This window comes from Phoca vitulina, unplaced genomic scaffold (genome assembly GCF_004348235.1).
Source record: "Phoca vitulina isolate PV1807 unplaced genomic scaffold, GSC_HSeal_1.0 scaffold5, whole genome shotgun sequence".
NCBI classification, from domain to species: Eukaryota; Metazoa; Chordata; class Mammalia; order Carnivora; family Phocidae; genus Phoca; species Phoca vitulina.
In genome coordinates, this window is record NW_022589708.1 from 75729812 (window position 1) to 75751239 (window position 21428).

At 39.0% G+C, this 21428-nt stretch overlaps 1 protein-coding gene across 5 annotated transcripts in view; it reads left to right on the forward strand.

The window, feature by feature from the left end:
- Positions 1-21428, forward strand: part of MIPEP (mitochondrial intermediate peptidase) — a 189513-nt gene that overhangs the window by 15245 nt on the left and 152840 nt on the right. For all 5 annotated transcript variants that reach the window (XR_004299262.1, XR_004299260.1, XR_004299261.1 and 2 more), the window contains exons 5-10: positions 835-898; positions 5345-5527; positions 6068-6224; positions 11239-11287; positions 12883-12943; positions 15902-15954. Coding sequence is in view for 2 of the 5 variants with exons in the window: in XM_032403337.1 (XP_032259228.1) it covers positions 835-898; positions 5345-5527; positions 6068-6224; positions 11239-11287; positions 12883-12943; positions 15902-15954 (567 nt within the window). In the remaining 3 variants the exon portion in view is untranslated. The remainder of the gene's footprint in view (positions 1-834; positions 899-5344; positions 5528-6067; positions 6225-11238; positions 11288-12882; positions 12944-15901; positions 15955-21428) is intronic.

Here is a 21428-nt window from a genome sequence, read left to right on the forward strand (position 1 = left end):
CTTGCTCTTAAGTTTGCAGATGCATTTGATGATTATTAAAAATGTTGCTCTCTACAATGGTGAACTAGTACTAATTCTGGAAATGGTGAGGAACTTTCCCTCACAAATCTTAAGCAAATTTAGCACAAGATGGATGGAAGCTGATAAGTAAGGAACCTGCTTGATGGTCTCTCTTTAAACTCCCCCACTTTATTTGTATCCCTGTTAGGAAATTTATTATATCTTTAACCTTGTATTCATTCATTCAGAAAGTATTTGTCCCCTTGTGGGACCATGCCTTATGAAACAAGCAGCTTAGAGTATACTTCTGTTAAATATACATGCTAGATATAAATATATTATAGTTGTATGTATACAGCTTACCAAGTTGCAATTGGGCAGCATGTATGTGTCCCCCAAGTATTTATTTGGTGGGTTGCCTAAAGTATGTGGCAAACATTTTTTGAAGGAAAGACAGTGGACAATTGAAAAGATGTCCCTCTCTTCTAGGAAAAAAGCAGCAGATAAATTTGACCTCATTGGAGTAATCGCCATTCCTTTTGTTCAATTTAAGGCTTATTGTACAGTTAGCATGATGTATATGATACCAAATCATCCATAGGAGAGCTTAAAATAAGCCCAGTCAGTCAGCTGGATGTTTTGCCTTATTTCTAAGATGTAAAGTTCCTGGTTTTAAACAAGGTGTGTGTGTGTGTGTGTGTGTGTGTGTGTGTGTGTGTGTGTACGTTTGGCTTTTGGGGAGTACAGTTGAAAAAGTCCAATTTATTTAACAAGAAAGTGATTTTGTTAATAATTATTATTACCCATTATAACCTGGGTTCGTTTTGTTTATAGGCGAGTGGCTGAACTGTTTATGTTTGATTTTGAAATCAGCGGAATCCATCTAGACAAAGAAAAGGTGAATCTTTCCTGTTTTTTCCTGCTCGTTTTACTAATATTTAGTGGGTTTCTTTATTGCTACAGTCCTTGTACATTGCTTAAATTTGCATATCATACAAACTTTAGGTTGTGTTATGAAATTCTTCTATCATATTTGAATATAGTGCTCTCTGGAAGTTTGTCTATTACCCAGGAAAACTCAGAATTAGGAAATAACTTGAGACCATTGGGGTGTTTCAGACGTCGTGGCATCCTAGATGGGTGATATCAGGAAGGAGAGGCAAGTGAATAGGAAAGCTGAGAATTTTGAAGATTGAGGTCTGGAAGTGGAGGTACCGGGAATATCACTGAGACCTTTACATAAGTGTACTTATTCGTATTCTACATGTCTTTGACAGATCCACATGGTTTGTTCTGGAAGCGGGAGACAGGGTCTACCCTGGGATAGGAGGGACCGTAGACATTGTTCAGACCCCTCCTTTCACAGATATGGAAATAGAACAAAGTGATTAGTTCAAGATCCCTTCCTTAGTGTCCAGAATGTCTAACTCTGGCCACTTCTCGTTCTAGAACACAACATCCTATGAAACTGAATCCCTCATTTCTATATTACGCTCAGGGCTGGGAGAATGGGGGTGACTTGACCACCACTGAAAGATCCGCCTGCTCCATAGTTATCTCCCCTACTTGCCTGCAGTCTATTATGGTTATGCTTTTTTATTTTTTATTTTTTTAGGTATGTTTCTCCTAATAAATAGAACATAAAGCCACTTACCTATTAATAGAGATTAGTTTATCAGAGTATGTTGGAAAGTAGAGGTCAGGGTCTCGGGGGTATTATCTATCTGCAATAGATAATATCATTTTGCTTCATCCTGGGTTTGAGTAATGCTGGGGCCGCTTGCACACCGGTGTGTTTATGTGGTTCTGAGGGCTCAGCACGAGACCCCTGACCTAACCCTGCGCTACACAGGCTGCCAGCAGTCCCCAAGGCTAATAGGCTCTACTGTACATTTATGTTGTTTAAAATGGACACATTGGCCCCTCTTCAAGCCAGTTCTTTATTACTGCTTCTCTGTATAATGAATCCACTAGTCTCTGAGTCACTCAAATAAAAATTAGAGGTCAGTTCACATTTTTTATTTCCCATACTTCCATGTCTTAATTAGTGACAAAGTCCTCGGATTGTTTCTGTAGAACTTCTACATCTGTCTGCATCCCCAGAACAGCTAGCCTTCAACCTTATCACCATATACCTGGGCTGTCCGAAAGGTCTTTGTCTTCTTGACACTCAATATAATTAATAGTGATTAAGCATTTGCTATTTGAAGCATGTGTTTCTCATCAGATCTTTATAACGGCTTTGAGGCTGTTTGAGTATTATTATCATTCCTGTTTCGTAGATGAGGAACTGAGGCACCTAGAATTTATGTGATCTACCCAAGGTCACAGAGTTAGTAGGTGGAGGAGGCTTGGACTCCAGAGCCTGCTCAGCTATCTCTGCCCAGGTTTTCTGCTGCTCAGTCTCACCTGTCTGTGAACACTGCCGTGATTTCCTTAAAATATTGATTTGATCATTACTGTCCTGCCCAGAACCTCTCAGTCACTTTCCATTGCCAATAGCAGCTAATATGTAACAAAGAACATGCATGGCAGTTCTCTTCCAGCCCTCCCTATGCTCCCCTGTAACTCATTACACTGTGCCTCTCGTATGTGGCCCCGGTCCTCCTCCTCCTCCTCCCCGTCTGCTCACCAGGCCTGCCTGCCTCAAACCCCTGCTAAGGCCTCATCATCAGACCACTGTGTCTGTGAAGCTTTTATCCCCCAGGTGGAATTTTGTATTCATCTGAATTCCCATTTGACTTCTTTTATGCATATTGCATTTATCTTTAAGTGCCTGTTATTGAAGCTGTTCCTACTGCATTACTTATCTAAATTAGAGGCTTCTCAAGGACCAAGAATGCTGGTCATGTTTTTTCCAGTTTTGGCCTCAGCAAATACCAAATGACTGTATGACGAATCGTAATAATGCTAGCTAATACTAATCAAGTTTGATATTCAGAAAGAAGATAGTGGAGAATAGTTGCTACAAGACTTGCTAGGAGAGAATCTAGGTGAATAGTCTTGTTATTTTATGTAATCCTCAGGAAAGGTGTTTTTGAAACTTTACTCAAAAGTATTATGTGTCAAGTCAAGGTCTGTTTCACCAGCATTGAACCTGCTGCTTTTACTTCTCGAGTGTTCTTAAGGATAGCTGCCTTTCCTGGCAAGTAACTCCCTGGAGCCCACGGACATTAAAGATGCAAGTAAAGGGCGCCTGGGTGGCTCAGTTGGTTAAGCGACTGCCTTTGGCTCAGGTCATGATCCTGGAGTCCCGGGATCGAGTTCCGCATCAGGCTCCCTGCTCAGCAGGGAGTCTGCTTCTCCCTCTGACCCTCCTCCCTCTCATGCTCTCTGTCTCTCATTCTCTCTCTCGCAAATAAATAAAATCTTAAAAAAAAAAAAAAAAATTAAAAAAAGATGCAAGTAAAGTAAACCTCCTGAACTCCTCTCTCATAACTTCTGTGTCTGTTCTCCAAGGGGCTCCACTAGGACAGGATAAAAGGAGACATGTTACCCTTTTTAAAAGAGAGATCTTGAAAGAAACCCACTAACATAATGGGTACAAATTATATAGGCCTGTATATTCTTTCTGTATTCTTCCCAGGTAATTTTTTATTTAATTTTTAAGGTCTCATATGAGTATAACTTAAAAGTTTAAAATGAATGGAAGTATATGTTTTTTAGCAATCTTTTGATAAATAACACAACAATTTCATAGAATTCTTAAGAGTTCAGAGTACTGCATCTTTATCTCAGAGTGATGAAATGCTATGTGCCTAGGAAATTGATGAAGGCAGGAAGTAAACCCAGTTTTTAATTTTCTGGGGATTTTAACAGGTGATAAATTCTTTGAAATAATTGTATCACTTTTTTTTTTTCCAGAGTAAAGGCTTTGGGGAATATTTTTGGAACTATAGTATAATTTCGAGATCTTTTACCTTTTTAGTTATTCCACTGATTACCATTAGGTGGCGATAAATGGCCATAGTAGAAACAAAAGAGGTGACGAGAAATCTGGGTTATAGAGACATTGGAGTATCTGAAAACTAATTTTTCCCATGAAGTTTGAATTCTCTATATTGTAAATTTTTTTAAGTAGGCTCCACACCCAGGATGGAGCCCAATGTGGGGCTTGAACTCGCAACCCTGAGATCAAGATCTGAGTAGAAATCAAGAGTCAGAGGCTTAACCCACTGAGCCACCCAGGCTCCCCTATATTGTAAAGTTTTTGTTTGCTAATATATACTTAATTTTTTCCTAACATCTTATCAAGTGTACATTCGCATCTTAAATATCTTTTAAAAAGTATTAGTGCTGCTTAATCATTTTTTAGGGTCATAGTACAATTTAGAATGTGTTGACAGCTAGTGATCCCCATCCCAGAAAGATGTGCATCTCATTTCACCTGAAGCCCATCATGAGCACAGGTCCAGATTCCCATCTACTTTTCTAGTAACAATAACTGCAAATTCACCCTTGTCCTCCAGTAAACCGGACTGATGACATGGACTAGTTTATGTTTTCTCCAAAACATTTGTGGCGCCCCCTTTGATAATACACGTTTTCTCAGGCGATTATATGTCCTAAAGGTGTGACTGCCAGAAAAAACCCCCGTGGGTGTCCCAGCCACATCATCGTCAGTGAGTCAGCGGGCTGACGGGTGCCAGGCGCGGCAGCCTGCTGGAGGACGCAGCCCTGCCCTGTGGGCTCCGTCTGGCTCTGCTCCCCACTCCACTGCTGTCCTTCTGTCGCTGCTCAAGTGTCTGTAGCCTCAGAACTGCTACAGGGCAGCCCCCCCTTTATGTTCACTACACTCTTGTGAAGACCTGCAGAAATTCCATTGCTTTCCCTCTACCTTTTGGTCTCATCTTTTAGGACCCAGTATATTGTCAGATTTGCCCTTCAACTTGTTCTCTTTAGTCTACAAATACTTATAAGTATCATATTGACTAGATTCAACTACCTACTATTCTCCGGTTCACTTAACAAGAGGTTATCTTTGGGGATAGGGAAGGATTCTGTACTTCCCAATATTGTTAATTTCAGAGATTAGTTATATAACCTAGGCATAAAATAGAACTCTAGAATTTACTTAAATCTTAAAGCATAGAGACACTATACAAACTGTTAGGGTATTAAATATCTATCAAAAGTAGAATTAACATACTTCTTAGAGTAAATTATTATGTATTTATGGCATAAACAATATGCTCAATGTTCATTTTATTTAACATATTTAGTATCTCATTCAATTAATTTAACCATATATGTTGCTTTACCATCCTTATAGATGGTCTATTAAATCAGTTGTGAACTATTACTTTCAATGCCTTTAAATAACTTTTACTCCCTCCGCATCTAGCGTAAAAGAGCAGTGGACCTGAATGTGAAAATCTTGGACTTGAGTAATATATTTCTTATGGGAACTAACTTTCCCAACAAGATTGAGAAGCATCTCTTACCAGAACACATTCACCCTAACTTTGTAGTAACTGGAAATCATGTCATAATTGATGGTCTACATGCAGAAGCTCCAGATGACTTGGTATGTGCATTCCACTCTCTTCATAGTTTAGCTCCCGCCTGAGTGTTGCTACTGTTTTAACCCAAAATTCAGTGGTAATGTAATCATACCTTTAAAAATACTTGAGTATTACTAAGCCCTAAAATTGGACTGTGGGCTTATTAATTCCATACATGCTTTGAATGATGAAAATGGTTTAATCATTCATATCTCATCAAGAACTCCTCATTTTTAAAGTATGATAAATAGCAATTGACATTTGAGACTACTCAGATTCTTAATGCCTGTAGTCTTCACCTGGTTAAAGGTGCTTTATAACACATGCATTGGGTAAAAGATTGTTCCACCATACCCCACAACAGAGAACTCCAGTCAAGAATGTGTTTGTATCCCATACTAGTTTATGAATCTAAAAGCTTTATTCACCCTGTATAAACCCTTATTTTATTTTTAAAGCAATGATCACCTGTAGAATAGAGAAGTGAGAGCCTGCATTGTCATTGCATGGGCCTTTGTGTCATGGTACTTATTATACCTTCTAACATTTCATTTTAAATACAGGTTCGAGAAGCTGCTTATAAAATTTTTCTTTATCCCAATGTGGATCAGTTGAAATGTTTGGAAGAATTGCTCAGCAACAGAGACCTTCTGGCAAAGTTAGTGGGGTACTCCACATACTCCCACAGAGCCCTCCAAGGCACAATAGCCAAAAATCCAGGTAAGCTTGTTCACCCAACTTTTCAGAACAAACTAGGATTTTTGTGAAACTGAACTTCTGATTTTAAATAGCTATAAATCAGTGTTCTCTTTTTAATATACCAGAGATCCATTTATTGCGATTTTCTACATCATTTCATAGAACTGACTTCTAAATAGAGCCAATAGTTTGGAATATATTCTCTCCAACCAAGGTAATTTATTTTTTGTGCATGTTTAGAGTTAAGTCATACTTAAGTTTTCACTGATGCTAATTTCAGTTGTTTTCATTTTAACTCAGCTAGTTTCTGTGGTCAACCTAGCCAGATTGGTTAGAATTAGTGTGAAAGAGGAGGAAAGATCAAAAAATCTGTTGAAGACAGGGTTGAATATAGGCTCGGGCTATAAAAGCACGTAGTTCTATAAACCTCCTTTTTAGAGAGAAGAGTGTTGGATGGGAGGGTTTGTGTTAAGTGGGGAAAAAGCATCCTGGGGTTTATTAGAGTCTTGCCTTGTGCTCTGTTGAGTTCTTTATGATTTAGAATGTATAAAAGAAAGCGTTACACAATAGTAATAATGTAAGTGTGTATAGTAAGTTTTTTCAAAGGCATATTAAATTCCCGTCATAGTTCAGACACTGAGTCAGGAGTAGGGTAGTTGCAATGGTAGAACTGTTCAGATTCAAGATCTCTTTTAGAGGTCGAATCTATGAGACTTGGTGATGGGTCGAGAAGGAGTAGGAGACGACATGTTGGGTACCCATGGTTTCTGATTGTGCATGTGGGTGGACGTGCCATTCACGGATAGAGGGAACACTAGAAATGAACTCTGTCTAGGAGGAAGACCACATTGTTAATTCTGTTCTGTCATTATTCCTTCCTTGTGTATCCCTTCTCTCTCTAGTATGTTCCTATCTTCTCCAAAGTGTTCTTAAAAAATGGCCATTTCTTTTGTAAATGGCTATTCCCTTGAGCTGTCAAGGCTCTCTGTGAAACCATAGGCATAGCACACTCATTCCTTTGCTCATGTTGTTCCCTGTATGGGGCACAGCTCCCCTCTCCCAATCTGTGTGCTGAAATCCTATAGATTTTCAGTGCTCAGCTCAAAACCTACCTCTTTCACAAAGCCTCTCCACTTTCCACTTCCCTTAGACACCCTTGTCTCTGAACCCCTTCAGTGCGTACAATTTGTTTCACCATATTTAACTCCTAAATGGATCTTATGTCATTTTGTGTGTTTTTCTGTGGTCATTGTTGTCATCACGTTGTTACAATAATTTATTATTATTATTATTATATGTACAGTTGATCCTTGAATTATGAGGGGATGCTGATACCCCCCCAACTGGCACAATCGAAAGTTGACATGTAACTTTTGACTCCCCCAAAACTTAACTATTAATAGCCCACTGTTGACGGGAAGCCTTACTAATAACAAATGGTTGATTAACCTGTATTTGATATGTTCTATGTATTATATGCTGTGTTCTTACAATAAACCAGAGAAAAAACATTATTAAGAAAAACATAAGAGAAAACTCATTTATAGTACCGTACCATATTTGTCGAAAAATATCCTTGTATAAGTGGACTGCACAGTTCAAACCCGTGTTGTTCAAGGGTTAACTATAATAATAGTAAGATGCTTACTCTGGGCCATTATTTCATTTAATTTCTGTGCAGCTGTGTGAGGTAGATGTTTGTATTCACCTCATAGCATAGAAACCCAAGGTTAGTTATAGTGCTAAAAAGTGGCAGGGCTGAAACTTAAACCCGGGCTCTAAATTTATGGTCTTTATAAGCTGTTTGAGACTAAACAGATGATGTAAAAGACATCATCTTCATTCATTGTTTTCATCCATTGATTCAGCAACTAGTTACTGAGTGCCCACTATATGTCAGATATGATCCTAGGACCTAGAAATAAATCAGTATGTAAAACAGATGGAAATGCCTGCTCTTGTGCAGTTTATATTTCTATAAGGGAGATAAGAACAAAATACATAGGTAAGGAACACAGTAGGTTAATAGTTAATGCAAGATGTGGAGAAAACTGAATGGGGAAGGGGATAAGGAACGTGAACGTGTGGTGGTGGTGTTGGATTTTAAACTGAGTTGCCAGGGAGGGGCTCGCTGAGGATGCGGGGCATGTGAGTGTAGATTTGAAGGAGGTGCAGGAATAAGCCTATGGCTCACTAGGGGGAGAAAGTTCCAGATGGACGCACAGCGAGTGCAGAGGTCCCTAGGGTAGCTTGACACGTTTGAGGAAAAGCAAAATGGGCAAAGCGGTGAGTGGAGTGAGTGAGGGGAGTAGTAAGAGGTGGAGGCAGACAAAGGAGGGGCTGTATTCAGCAGGGCTTTTCCTCCAGTGAGATCGAAAGTCATTGGGGGGTTTTGAGCAGAGAAATAAGGTGATCTGACTTAAATTTTGCTGTCAGGTCATATGCTGCTGACACTGAGATGGACTGCAGAGAGGCAGGGCTGGAGGAGGGGCCATGTGGAAGCTGTTTTGCAGTAATCATGATGAGAAGGATGGCAGCTTGACCAAAATGGTAGCAGTGGAGGGTTTTGCAATGTGTCCGATTCTGGATATGTAGCATTTTGAAGGGGAACCAAGGTTTTTAACCTGATTAACTGAAGAGACATAGTGAGTTACTGCTAACTAAGATAGGGAGGACTGGAAGCTTGGTTTGGTTCAAGTTAAGTTGAGATGCCAGTTGGTGTTCACATGGTGATGTTGAGTAGGCAGTTAGATGTGTATATGTGGAAATGAGGAGAGTGCTGAGCCAGAGATATAAATCTGGGTCTTTATTTATTTATTTAAAGATTTATTTATTTTAGAGAGAGAGCGTGTGTGAGTGAGGGAAGCACAGGGGGAGGGAGAGAATCTTAAGCAGACTCCCCACCGAGCACAGAGCCTAACATGGGGCTCAGTCTCATGATCCTGAGATCATGACCTGAACCAAAATCAAGAGTTAGACGCTTAACAAACTGAGCCACCCAGTTGCCTTTGTGTCTTTGTTTAAATTCATGAGATTGTATGAGATCTCCAACGGAGTGAGTGCGTCTAAAGAACAGAAGTCTAGGAAGTGAGTTCTGGGACCCTGCAAGTTTAGAAGATCAGAGATATGAGGGAAAACCAGGAATAGCCACCAAGAAGGAGGAGCATGAGTGAGAGAGGAGAAAAATGAACAGAGTGGGTGGTCCTGGAAGCCACGTGAAGTGTCTTGAGAGAGTGATTAGCTGACTCAAATGCTGAGGGCAGGTGCAGTCTGAAGAAGGTTGAGGATTGACCACTGAGGTGAGCAGTGTGGACTGGAGGTCCCTGGTCCTGTAGCAGCTAATGCCAGATTTCATCACCAGTGAATCCATTGCTCAGTAGGTGATTAGTGTGGTCATAGTTTGGAGTTAGGCTGTTGTGTACAGTCACATAGGCTGTGACTTGTGTCCTTAAGGAATTTAAAATTTAGTTGGGGAGATCAGTTATATAAAGATAAGTAATTATATAGGTCATTGTCTTCTCAGTGCCAAATGAGTGGTACGTATAGACAACACAATACTGTAGGATTTTAGGAGTTCAGGAAGTTTGTCAGATGCATGTGTGCTTGCTTGTGCATGTGTAAATTAGGTAAATGGCATGTGTGCTTGTTGAGGGTTTCATGAGGGAAGTGAAGCTGGAAATCGGAGGTGAGGGAATGGTGAGCTTTCAGCAGAGAGAAGGAAGAAGGTAGGATATAAACAAGGGTTAAGGTGGGCATTCATGTGACAGGTGAATTAGGAAATAATTTTCCAGTGAGGCATTTATTGATTTTCAGGGGCTTTCAGACTCATTCTTTGTAACATGACAATTTGTCAGGTAGGTTAATTGAGGTAGATTTTTCACGTGTAAGATAGCTAGAAAAACAAAAATGGGTGAAAATGAGTAAAAAATGTTTAGAAATAAAAAGCATGCACAGATGTACTTGAAAATACTTCTCTATGGCAGTTGATATGATATCCTGAAATAAGATTTCATTTTTAACGAAATAATGGTTTTTCTCAAAGGCCTAATACCATTTAATATGGTGCATGAGGCAGTGTTTTCAGGATTACTGTATACAAGGCTTGTTAAGGATCCACAGTGGCAGGAGACCCCATGGCTTCTTGGTTTAGATTAACCTCCATTCTTTTCTCAGGCTTTTATTTTACTCAGAAGATAACTTAAATTGGAGATGGCAGGAAACTTAAAACCATATACAAGATCATCTGGAAAATATAAAAACAGTGTTTGTGGCAAACTCTAAAATACATGTGAAAGCTCCCTATACATAAATCAATGGCAAAAAGTGGTAAATTCAAAAATACACATGAAAAATTCCCTATCATGGGAAATAATGATAGTTGCGCTATGTTGCCTTTATGAGTTTGTAATATATGACGACTATGGCTCAAGTATTTAAGTACTTAAAAAAAATCCTAGCAGAGGTTAAATTTCTAACGTTCTAATTTTGGCATATTTTCTTTTGATATTGATCCTGAATAGATTATTCTCAGCTGTATATAAAAAACAAAAATAGTCCAGAAAAACATTGATTTTTAAAATCTAATTTTCAGTGAATCATGCTTCTAAATTGTACTGATTTTTATGAACAAATCAGAGTCTAGCTATCTTTTTAAAACTCAGGGTAAATTAGAAAGGTCTAAAAAACTTATTTTTTCTCTTACACATATGAGTAGATAGAAACACTTTGAAATTTTGGATTCTTTTTTTTAGCTCCCCATTCATTCCTCATCTGGGGGATAATCGAAGGCTTTGGATTATTACTATTTTGTTTAATATGTTTTTTGATAAATTGATCATCATCATCTGGAAATTTATATTATATTATATTATATTATATTATATTATATTATATTAGCAACCCTGGCACGCTTTGAAAATGAGCACTTTAATGGCATTGTAGTGCATAGATTATGACCATTACATTCTAATTTTAACAGATATGTTCATTTTATTTTATGTAATTAAAGACATTTTCTTTTGGATTTCATTTTTAGAGACTGTCATGCAGTTCCTTGAGAAACTATCAGACAAACTTTCTGAAAGGTTAGTTTTTATTCTACTCTTTAGAGTGTGTATTGTAGTTTTTTTAAAAGGAGACTTGATTTATAAAAATTAGGAGGTGACCTATTAAAAATATAAGTATGGGAATATTGGGTCAGATCTGTGGATTAGTCAGCAGGAGATTGGATTAACTATGAGGGATACTTAAAAAGCACAAAGCTGTCTTCCTAAGGTGACAATCTTGAAAACTTGGGCTGTCCTCTCTGATGAACTAGTTTCATTGTCTTAGGAACCCGTCATTGATGTGTAATTAAAAAATTTTTTCCAAGCCTTTTTGAAACTCTATGTTTTCAACTTGTACCACCAATTTTATAAGAAGTTCATAGTGTTTCTCTTCTTTTGGCCTAAATATAGGTGGCTCCTGGATGTGGTAAATTGATCCATGGTTTGGATCTTAAGAATGATCTGCCTCAACTTTCGTAGTTCTCTGTAGTGAGTCCCTTTGTTGTATTCCTGCCTTTCCATCTTTGATAGTTACTTGTCCTTCACTGGTGTTCTTCTAGTGCTTTGCTGAGTGGCCACACTCCAGCAGCCTTCAGATACCTAGGATTCCAGGAAGAGGCATGTCATGGTTGTCTCATAATGCTGTTGAACATTTCCTTTGTCTTTTTGACTACACCAAAACGTTAAATTTTAGCTCAAATTTCCATTTTCTGTTTTTATAAACTCATGCCTTAGAACCCAGTCCTCTCTGATTTGGACTATATTTATAAATTCTAAACTTTTCTTTTAATCTAGTGAACTATTGTGGCTTTGATTTAATGAAGAGGCAGTGTTAATTATGCAGTTAATTGAGAATTTTCTCTACTTTGCTTTATTAGTTAAGTGGTAGTATTCTTTTTTCCCTTGTTTGTAACTATGGATTATATTTTGAGCAAACATGTCTTCAGGTTTTTACAGTTATATATAGGAGTTAAGTCTAATAGAAACTTCGTATTCTATAGATGTTAAGCACATATTTGATTGTTGTCCAGCTAGAGTTTTTCTCTAGGGGAAAAATTATTAATAGTAATTTTAAATATAATCTCTGTTCATATTTTTTAATAGAAGGAAATTTGTTAGTCTCTTACCTTTTGAATGTATAGCAAAGGGCAGTGATTTAAAGTTTGCTGGTTATAACCTTTACATGTATCTGTAACATTGCTAATTTTTCCAAGCTTTAATACTTTCAAGTCCTGTATCTATTTGCTAGGATATTTTCTAAGGTAGAAATTGTGGTAATTTACTGATGATATATTGCTGTCCTTTCTAACACAGATGAAATTTGGATTAATACTGGTTTACATTTGCACTACAAATTACTTCCAATTTTATCATGAATACTGGAAGGTTACATAAGAAAAAAAAGTTCTTTTTTAAAAAAATTATTTAAATTCAGTTAATTAACATACAGTATGTTATTAGTTTCAGAGGTAGGGTTTAGTGATTGATCAGTTGCATACACCCAATGCTCACTACATCAAGTGCCCTCCTTAATGCCCATCACCCAGTTACTCCATCCCCCCAGAAAACTAGTTCTTTAATAATGTAATTATTAAAATTTTGTCCTAACAATGAATGATGAACCTGTTTTACAGAACTATAAAAGACTTTGAAATGATACGAGGGATGAAAATGAAACTAAATCCTCAAAATTCTGTAAGTGACAATTTTGGAATATTTTTATTATAGTATAAACAGTCTATCAGCTGAAGTCCTTATCTTTTGACTCTAGAACTTTCTTGTGATATGCTAAAGGTGTGTATGGTCTTGTTTCTGCTCCCTGGTCTTGGTTCCGATCCTTGGGTTTGGTGAACAAAATACCGAAATACTTGAAATACTTGAAATACTTGATCCATATGTCTGAGTTTGACATTTCCAGGAAATCCAGTATTTTTTTGTTGTTTAGTTGATATAATACTCACGCATGGTCATACGCATATACACGCCTATAAATGTATATTAACAACGTATGTTAATACACATCACGCAAAGGCTGCTTCCATTGTACCGAAAGTGGGCTTCTCAGTTTGAAGCAGCCTTTAAGGAGGCTCAGTGGAGGATTGATCTGGTAGGTGGGAATTTAACCATCAATGTTAACATCACAGTTTACTTTCTTATTTGCTAAATTATGGAGCTCAATTAAATCGATGTTGACTTCAAAGTATACCCATCTTAACACAGGAGCCCTACATGAGACCCGCTGTATCTCTAACCCTATAATCCTTGTCTCGACAAGCCCTTCAGGTTATTTATTACAACGCCCTCCCCACCCCCATCAGTTAATAAATCTTGTAGATTCTACCTTTCTGAGAACTCTGTGTTCTTGCCTCTCCATGCCTATTGCCACAGCCCTGGTTGAGGTCATTGTTACTTCTCACCCAGATTATAGTCGTAGTTGCCGAACTGGTTTTCTAGCCTTTTGTTCTGGCTCCTGGTTTGGACTGCTTAGCAAAGCGCCTAGTTCAGTGTTAAACATAGGGTAGGTACTCAGCACTTACCTGAAATATGAATGAATGAATGAATGACTTGCCACCAGAGGGATTTTGCCAAAAAGCAGATCTGATCTTGTCACTTTTTTGTTTAAGATTTTTCAATGGCTTGCTGTAATTCTCAGATTTACCTTCCTATTTCTTAGCTTTCCCACCAAGCCTTTCCTAATTTTGCTTCTACCTGCTTCCCTAGCCTTATCTTCTGTTGCCCCTTTAAGTCCAGTTTGTGTCCCTAGTTCCCTACTGATAATACCTGTGTGATGCTCTTGTGCTTTTTTTTTTTTTACCTACTTACTGCTTTGCTTGCCCCTGCTTTCCTTTCTTTTGTTTTTTAATTCTGACTGATATTTATGCGCCAGCAACTATGGTAGGTAGCTTGCCGTCACTCACAAACACCATACACAGGAATGCCTTTCCCTCTTTCTCATCTGGATTCAGTGTGCCCAATCTTCCAAACTCAGCTCCAGCTTTGTCTCCTCCCAACATTTCCTGACCTTCCACTGTGATTTAAATACCCTTCTCATGGGCTCTATTTCACATGGGACAACATCATGCACATGACCTATTGTACTCTGGTTGTGGAGTCAATTGTCTTTCTGCTGCCTAGACCATTATCAGCTCCTTGGTACAGGGATTGGGTCTTACTGGGTTTTGTTTCCCTAGAGCCTGCACTCTCTGGTACGTAGCAGATAGTAAATGGTCATCTGTTGGAGGAAGTGTGCCCAGGAACTGGACACTTGGGGGCTAGCGTTTCGGGGATGTTGGGAGAAGGAAAGTAAGCCTGTGCATGTCTTGCATTGGCTAATTCCATGGTAACAGCGTGATCATGGAATATGAGAAAGAACACCTTGCTATTCAAGGAGATAATGTCTGAACTGAAAATTTGAAGGATAAATCGAAGGATAGAGCCAGCATTCATGGAGCTCTTACTCAGTGCCAGGTATTCTGTTAGTAGTTGAAGTGCATTAAGAAATGCTGTTACTGAGGCACTACCGTGTAGCCGACAGCGTTCGGGCTGTCAGGACGTAATAGGAAAAATGCGAACAAAGTCCCTGTCCTCAAGAAGCTTACATTCTAGGGGAGGAATACGGATAGTAAATACATGAAATAAATATGTGCTGTGTTGTATTGTGATAAGGGCAACAGGGGAGAATAATGCAGAGAAAAGGGGATGGTGGTTGCTGTTCTCTAGGGACTGGTCAGAGAGGACTTCTTATGTGAGAAGACCCTTGAGCAGAGACTTGGAAGAGACGAGGCAGTGCCCCGCAGCAGTAATGCAGGGCAGACCCTTCTGCACAGAGAGAGCAGCTGCCCCCTGTGGTCAAGGAACAGTGAGGAGACCGGTGTGGCCAGAGTGGAGCAAGGGAGGGCAAGAGCGGCAGGAGGTGGGCTCAGGGTACAGAGGGGTGGGATCCGGTCGTGTAGAAGGAAAACGGGAAAGCATTGGCAAGCAGAAAGAACTTTTCCACATTGTACAATAGTGTGGATTGCACACTTGAGCCCAGGCATTCTGACTTCACGGCCTGGGCTGTTAGTCACTTGTGTCACCTGGACAGTTTGTGGGGAGGAGGATCATTCAGGGATTCAAGCTTTTCTTCCCTTCAGTATTCTGTACCAGCTGTCAAAACCAACTATTGTGACAGTGCTTCTTTATGACATATTTTCTTTGCCAAGATTAGAGCTAATTCTCCCTTCGTTACACTTGAAATTGTTGCTTTCATTTTGGGGATCCACCCTAAGCTTCCTGCTTAGATTTAGAAAGAACTCTAATCTTACCTTTAGGACCCTAATCTTACCTGCAGTATATTTTATGGATTGATACATGGGTTGCATTTTGGGAAAAATTTCAACATGGCTGATTTAATCTATTAATGTTGACTTTTATGTTTACATTTTACATTATTTACCTTTTCCCCAAATTCTGGGATTATGTTTTATTTATACCTCTGTACTCATTGATTACAGGGAAGTCAAAATAAAGAGGTGGGCATTTCATGAATTTTTAGGGTTTTTATAACACTTCTCTGATATTATAACAGGTTTACATTTTATAAGCTGGGTAAATTTTTGATAAAAATTGTGAAGTAGTCAATAACTTTCATAGCAATGAATTTTTCCATTGTAGGAATTAATGCCTTGGGATCCCCCCTACTACAGTGGTGTGATTCGTGCAGAAAGGTAAGTATTTTTGGAGAAATCCTCATCTATGAGAGGGAAGAAAGAAACTAATATTCATTGAGCACCTTGCACATTAATTATGCAACTACTGTCTTCACTCAGTTGCCCACATCATAAGCCTGTACGCTCTCAAGTCCAGGCCTTGTGCTGGCACGGTCTGCGTTTACCCCCATGTTTTTGATCTGGATTAAACCTGTGCTCTCAGTCATAGGATCATGCTCTACTGCTCCCCCAGAGCCTGTTCTTCTATGGCTCATGCCATTTCCTTGTTTAAAACTTTTCAATATCTCCCTGTGGGGTCTGGAATCTGGCTTCTCCCTGTGTGTGGCTTCTAGGTTCCCTTACTAGACTGAGCATTTTGGGGGCTGGGACTTTGCTAGAACCCCGGTTGTTTCTTGTTTCTGGCCCAGGCTGGGTGCTCAGCAAATATATGTTGAACCAGTGAAGGAATAACGTAGTCCTTGGGATGGGGCTCTGTGATTTTCTTGTTTCCTCATTTTTATTTGAACATATTGTGGACACTTTCTTGGCACATCTGGAAGGATATATGTGGAATAAAGATTTAGGACAGCTTGATGTGAATACTCCTCTAGCCTCCGTGTTCTCCTGTGTTTATTATATTATGACAAACTAGTAGGTATGCTCTTTTCCCTAAATATGCCCTATTTCTGTCATTTTTATAATTGCATGTAAACCCAAAAAATACAGAGGCCTGTTCAAAGTGAACACGTTTAGAAATGTTGATGTCCCAAGCAACTTTACATACACAAAAGGAATTAAAAAAACAAAACTCCAAATCCTACCCTTCAACAGATTTTTAACATTTTTCTCTTATACTTCCTTTTTGAGCTCCTCAGCTTTAACCCAGAGAGTTAAGATTGATTTAGGTAATGAAAGAAAATAAAAGCTTTGTGCCTTTTTCTTCATTAAAGCATGTTGGCTTTATATCATGATAATAATATGCTTATTTGGTTGGTATTTAACTTTAAAGTCTTTTTGTTACTATGCATTATTCGGGCATCAAATGAAGGGTAATAAATACCTCACTAAAATTAGACTTTTTGTTTATTTTAATGATTTTTTTTTATATTTGTCACAAAAGCAGAAAACAGTAACTTTTGGTGTTCTTTTCTGCACCGGTAGGGGGAGGTACCCTGAGATCAGTTAGTGTGTTAAGGAGCTTACCCACTTAATATTCATTCATTTTCCTCTCTGTGGCTTCTCTGTGACATCTCTGGTCCTTAGACTACTCTTACTCACAAAGCATATTGTCTCATAATACTTTGTCAGCTACTGTTTTTTATACATATATCCCAAATTCAGCATGAGCCACCTTTTCTATGGAAGCACATAAACTGTTACTCAAAATCTGTAATCATTTGATTACGATAAACAGTGAGTACTTAGAATATATTATAGCTTAATATAATTATTTCACAAATACGTTTTATGGCTGCAGAACTTCGGACTTTGCTCCCTATCTTTACATAAAACAATACAGTTTCCCTTTTCAAATTTTTTCAAAGAAAGATTTGGCTTGGTTGCTTGGCCAACCAAGATCTAGCATAAAGGAACACTAGAATTTTTTTTATCAATGCCTTTCATATAAAAAAAGGTTTTAAAAAATTTTTTGACATTGGAAAGTAATGTAAAATAGAGGTATTTGTTTCTTTCTGATTTTTGCTACTGTGATTTTTATGTGGTATTCCTCTGTTTCATGTCGCCCACCCCTGATTATTTTAATGAATGCCTTAGCCTTATATTTAAGTGATATTTTTGTCATTTAGCTTTATTCTGTAAGTGTAGGATGCCCAAATGGTGGTTCTATGGAAATGACATATGAATATTTGAAGACTCGGAAAGCTATACTCAGTTGTAAAGTATATGCATTAATTAGGAATATGAGAGAGATCCCTGAGAAGTCTGATAGTAATCTTAAATAAAAGACATTGAATAAAAGATAGTGACTGTCTCTTCTCCATTTCTACCAAAAGTACAATATTGCAAAGTCAGTGTTGCTGACTGACTCTGGAGTCAGTACTTAGAGATCGCTGAGCCCCCAGGTAGGTTGGGAGTTCTCCCCCTGTTAGCCACAGGGACAGGGTCTCACTGTCCACATGGGTCATTGGAGAGAGTGGGAACACCTGAGGCGGCATGGCCGCATGGTCTGGAGCACAATCCCTGAGGTCTGGGCGGCCTGGGTGAGTCCCGGCTCCACCACTAATGAGCTACACACGACCTTTGGAAAGTTACTTGTCCTCTCTAACCTCTCAGCAAAGGTGTCTATAAAATGCGAGTTGTAATAGTCCCTACTTCATAGGTCAGAAATAATGCGTTAATGTTGGTATCATTAGTACTGAAATAATATTATATGGAATCGGCCTTCTCTGGACACTGTTCTAGAGGATGATCTACGCTAACAGATGCTTTTGAAGTGTTCTCTAGATCTTTTGAGGGAGAGGTCACTGTCCCTGAAGACTTCTCTAAGAAAGCACTCATCTAAAGTATAATGAACGTATCGAGTTAGTTGTCGAATGCTCGTCAGAGAAGCTTTTAATGTTGGTGAAAGAACACGGGGACAGGGATGTCCACCTTGCCTGTGCTTCCCAGAGCATTGCTGTGTCCCGGAGGGAGGAAGACTATGTCTGGCTGGCAGGACAGCTCACTTTTGGTCTCTTTCCTCTTCAGGGTCATGGGATAGCTACTGCCTTCAAAATAGAATTAGAGCCGTCATTCGTGGCTTCTAGGATCTGGTCACAGCCCACTTTTCTTTACCAATGAGTACACACACACCCACAGTTATTTGTGGGGTCTGGCCTATCCTTCTGGTCTTTCTTATCACGCCTCTTTATAGTTTTCCTCAACCAGACTAAACTCTCTGCCCCAAGTCAGATCCCTTTCTGTCCTGGGCAGAGTCTGTATCTGTCGGCTGCTAGCGTTCCCCTTGCCTTTCTTTGCTGTCTTACCTGTGAAGTTTTGCCAAGAGTTCACAAAACCTCCAGGTCTGCCACAGCCGCTGTAGTTCCTGTCACCACCATGCTTACAGCCTACATGCGGCACACTTGACCTTCTAACAATGTGTTCTTCTGATGTCTTATGTTAAACATGTCATGTCAACCATACCGTGAAGCTCTTGAGAACAAAGTGTGTCTTGTTTCTTCTATATGAAGTAAAATGTGGCACATACACCCTGGACTCCCAGAAATGAATTGTTTGATAGCCATTGTTCAAGACTGTCTAAACCAATAATTGGAAATCATTATTAAAAGCAATCCGGTGATACATTTTTTTGTAAAGAAGAATATCATATTTTTGTGAATGGCCCTTTTCATCTCTCATATTTATTGAAAGCAGTGTGACCCTGAGGAGGCCTTCAGAATGCTCATTTGTTGACAGAGATTTCTTTCTTTTTTTTTTCTTATGTTATGTTAATCACCATACATTACATCATTAGTTTTTGATGTAGTGTTCCATGATTCATTGTTTGCGTATAACACCCAGTGCTCCATTCAGTACGTGCCCTCTTTAATACCCATCACCAGGCTAACCCATCCCCCTAACCCCCTCCCACCTAGAACCCTCAGTTTGTTTCTCAGAGTCCATAGTCTCTTATGGTTTGTCTCCCCCTCCGATTTCCCCCGCTTCATTTCTCCCTTCCTGCGATCTTTTTCTTCTTCTTTTTTATTTTTATTTTTAACATATAATGTATTATTTGTTTCAGAGGTACAGATCTGTGATTCAACAGTCTTGCCCAATTCACAGCGCTCACCATAGCGCATACCCTCCCCAATGTCACTCAGCCACCCCATCCCTCCCACCCCCCACCACTCCAGCAACCCTCAGTTTGTTTCCTGAGATTAAGAATTCCTCATATCAGTGAGGTCATATGATACATGTCTTTCTCTGAATGACTTATATCACTCAGCATAAAACACTCCAGTTCCCTCCACGTCGTTGCAAATGGCAAGATTTCATTCCTTTTGATGGCTGCATAATACTCAATTGTATATATATACCACATCTTCTTTATCCATTCATCTGTTGATGGACATCTTGGCTCTTTCCACGGTTTGGCTATTGTGGACATTGCTGCTATAAACATCATGGTGCATGTACCCCTTCAGACTGTTTCTTTTGCTGTACAAAAGGTTTTTATCTTGATGAAATCCCAATAGTTCATTTTTGCCCTTGCTTCCCTTGCCTTTGGCGATGTTTCTAGGAAGAAGTTGCTGCGGCTGAGGTTGAAGAGGTTGCTGCCTGTGTTCTCCTTTAGGATTTTGATGGACTCCTGTCTTACATTTAGGTCTTTCAACCATTTGGAGTCTATTTTGTGTGTGGTGTAAGGAAATGGTCCAGTTTCATTCTTCTGCATGTGGCTGTCCAATTTTCGCAACACCATTTGTTGAAGAGACTGTCTTTTTTCCATTGGACATTCTTTCCTGCTTTGTCAAAGATTAGTTGACCATAGAGTTGACCGTCCATTTCTGGGCTCTCTGTTCTGTTCCATTGATCTATGTGTCTGTTTTTGTACCAGTACCATACTGTCTTGATGATGACAGCTTTGTAATAGAGCTTGAAGTCCGGAACTGTGATGCCACCAGCTTTGCCTTTCTTTTTCAACATTCCTCTGGCTATTCGGGGTCTTTTCTGGTTCCGTACAAATTTTAGGATTATTTGTTCCATTTCTTTGAAAAAAGTGGATGGTATTTTGATGGGGATTGCATTGAATGTGTAGATTGCTCTAGGTAGCATTGACATCCTCACAATATTTGTTCTTCCAATCCATGAGCATGGAACGTTTTTCCATTTCTTTGTGTCTTCCTCAATTTCTTTCATGAGTATTTTATAGTTTTCTGAATACAGATTCTTTGCCTCTTTGGTTAGATTTATTCCTAGGTATCTTATGGTTTTGGGTGCAATTAATTGTAAATGGGATCGACTCCTTAATTTTTGTTTCTTCTGTCTTGTTGTTGGTGTATAGGAATGCCACTGATTTCTGTGCATTGATTTTATATCCTGCCACTTTACTGAATTCCTGTATGAGTTGTAGCAGTTTTGGGGTGGAGTTTTTTGGGATTTCCACATAAAGTATCATATCATCTGCAAAGAGTGAGAGTTTGACTTCTTCTTTGCTGATTTGGATGCCTTTGATTTCTTTTTGTTGTCTGATTGCTGAGGCTAGGACGTCTAATACTATGTTGAATAGCAGTGGTGATACTGGACATCGCTGCCGTGTTCCTGACCTTAGGGGGAAAGCTCTCAGTTTTTCCCCATTGAGAATGATATTCGCTGTAGGTTTTTCATAGATGGCTTTTATGATATTGAGGTATGTACCCTCTATCCCTATACTCTGAAGAGTTTTGATCAAGAAAGGATGCTGTACTTTGTCAAATGCTTTTTCTGCATCTATTGAGAGGATCATATGATTCTTGTTCTTTCTTTTGTTAATGTATTGTATCACGTTGATTGATTTG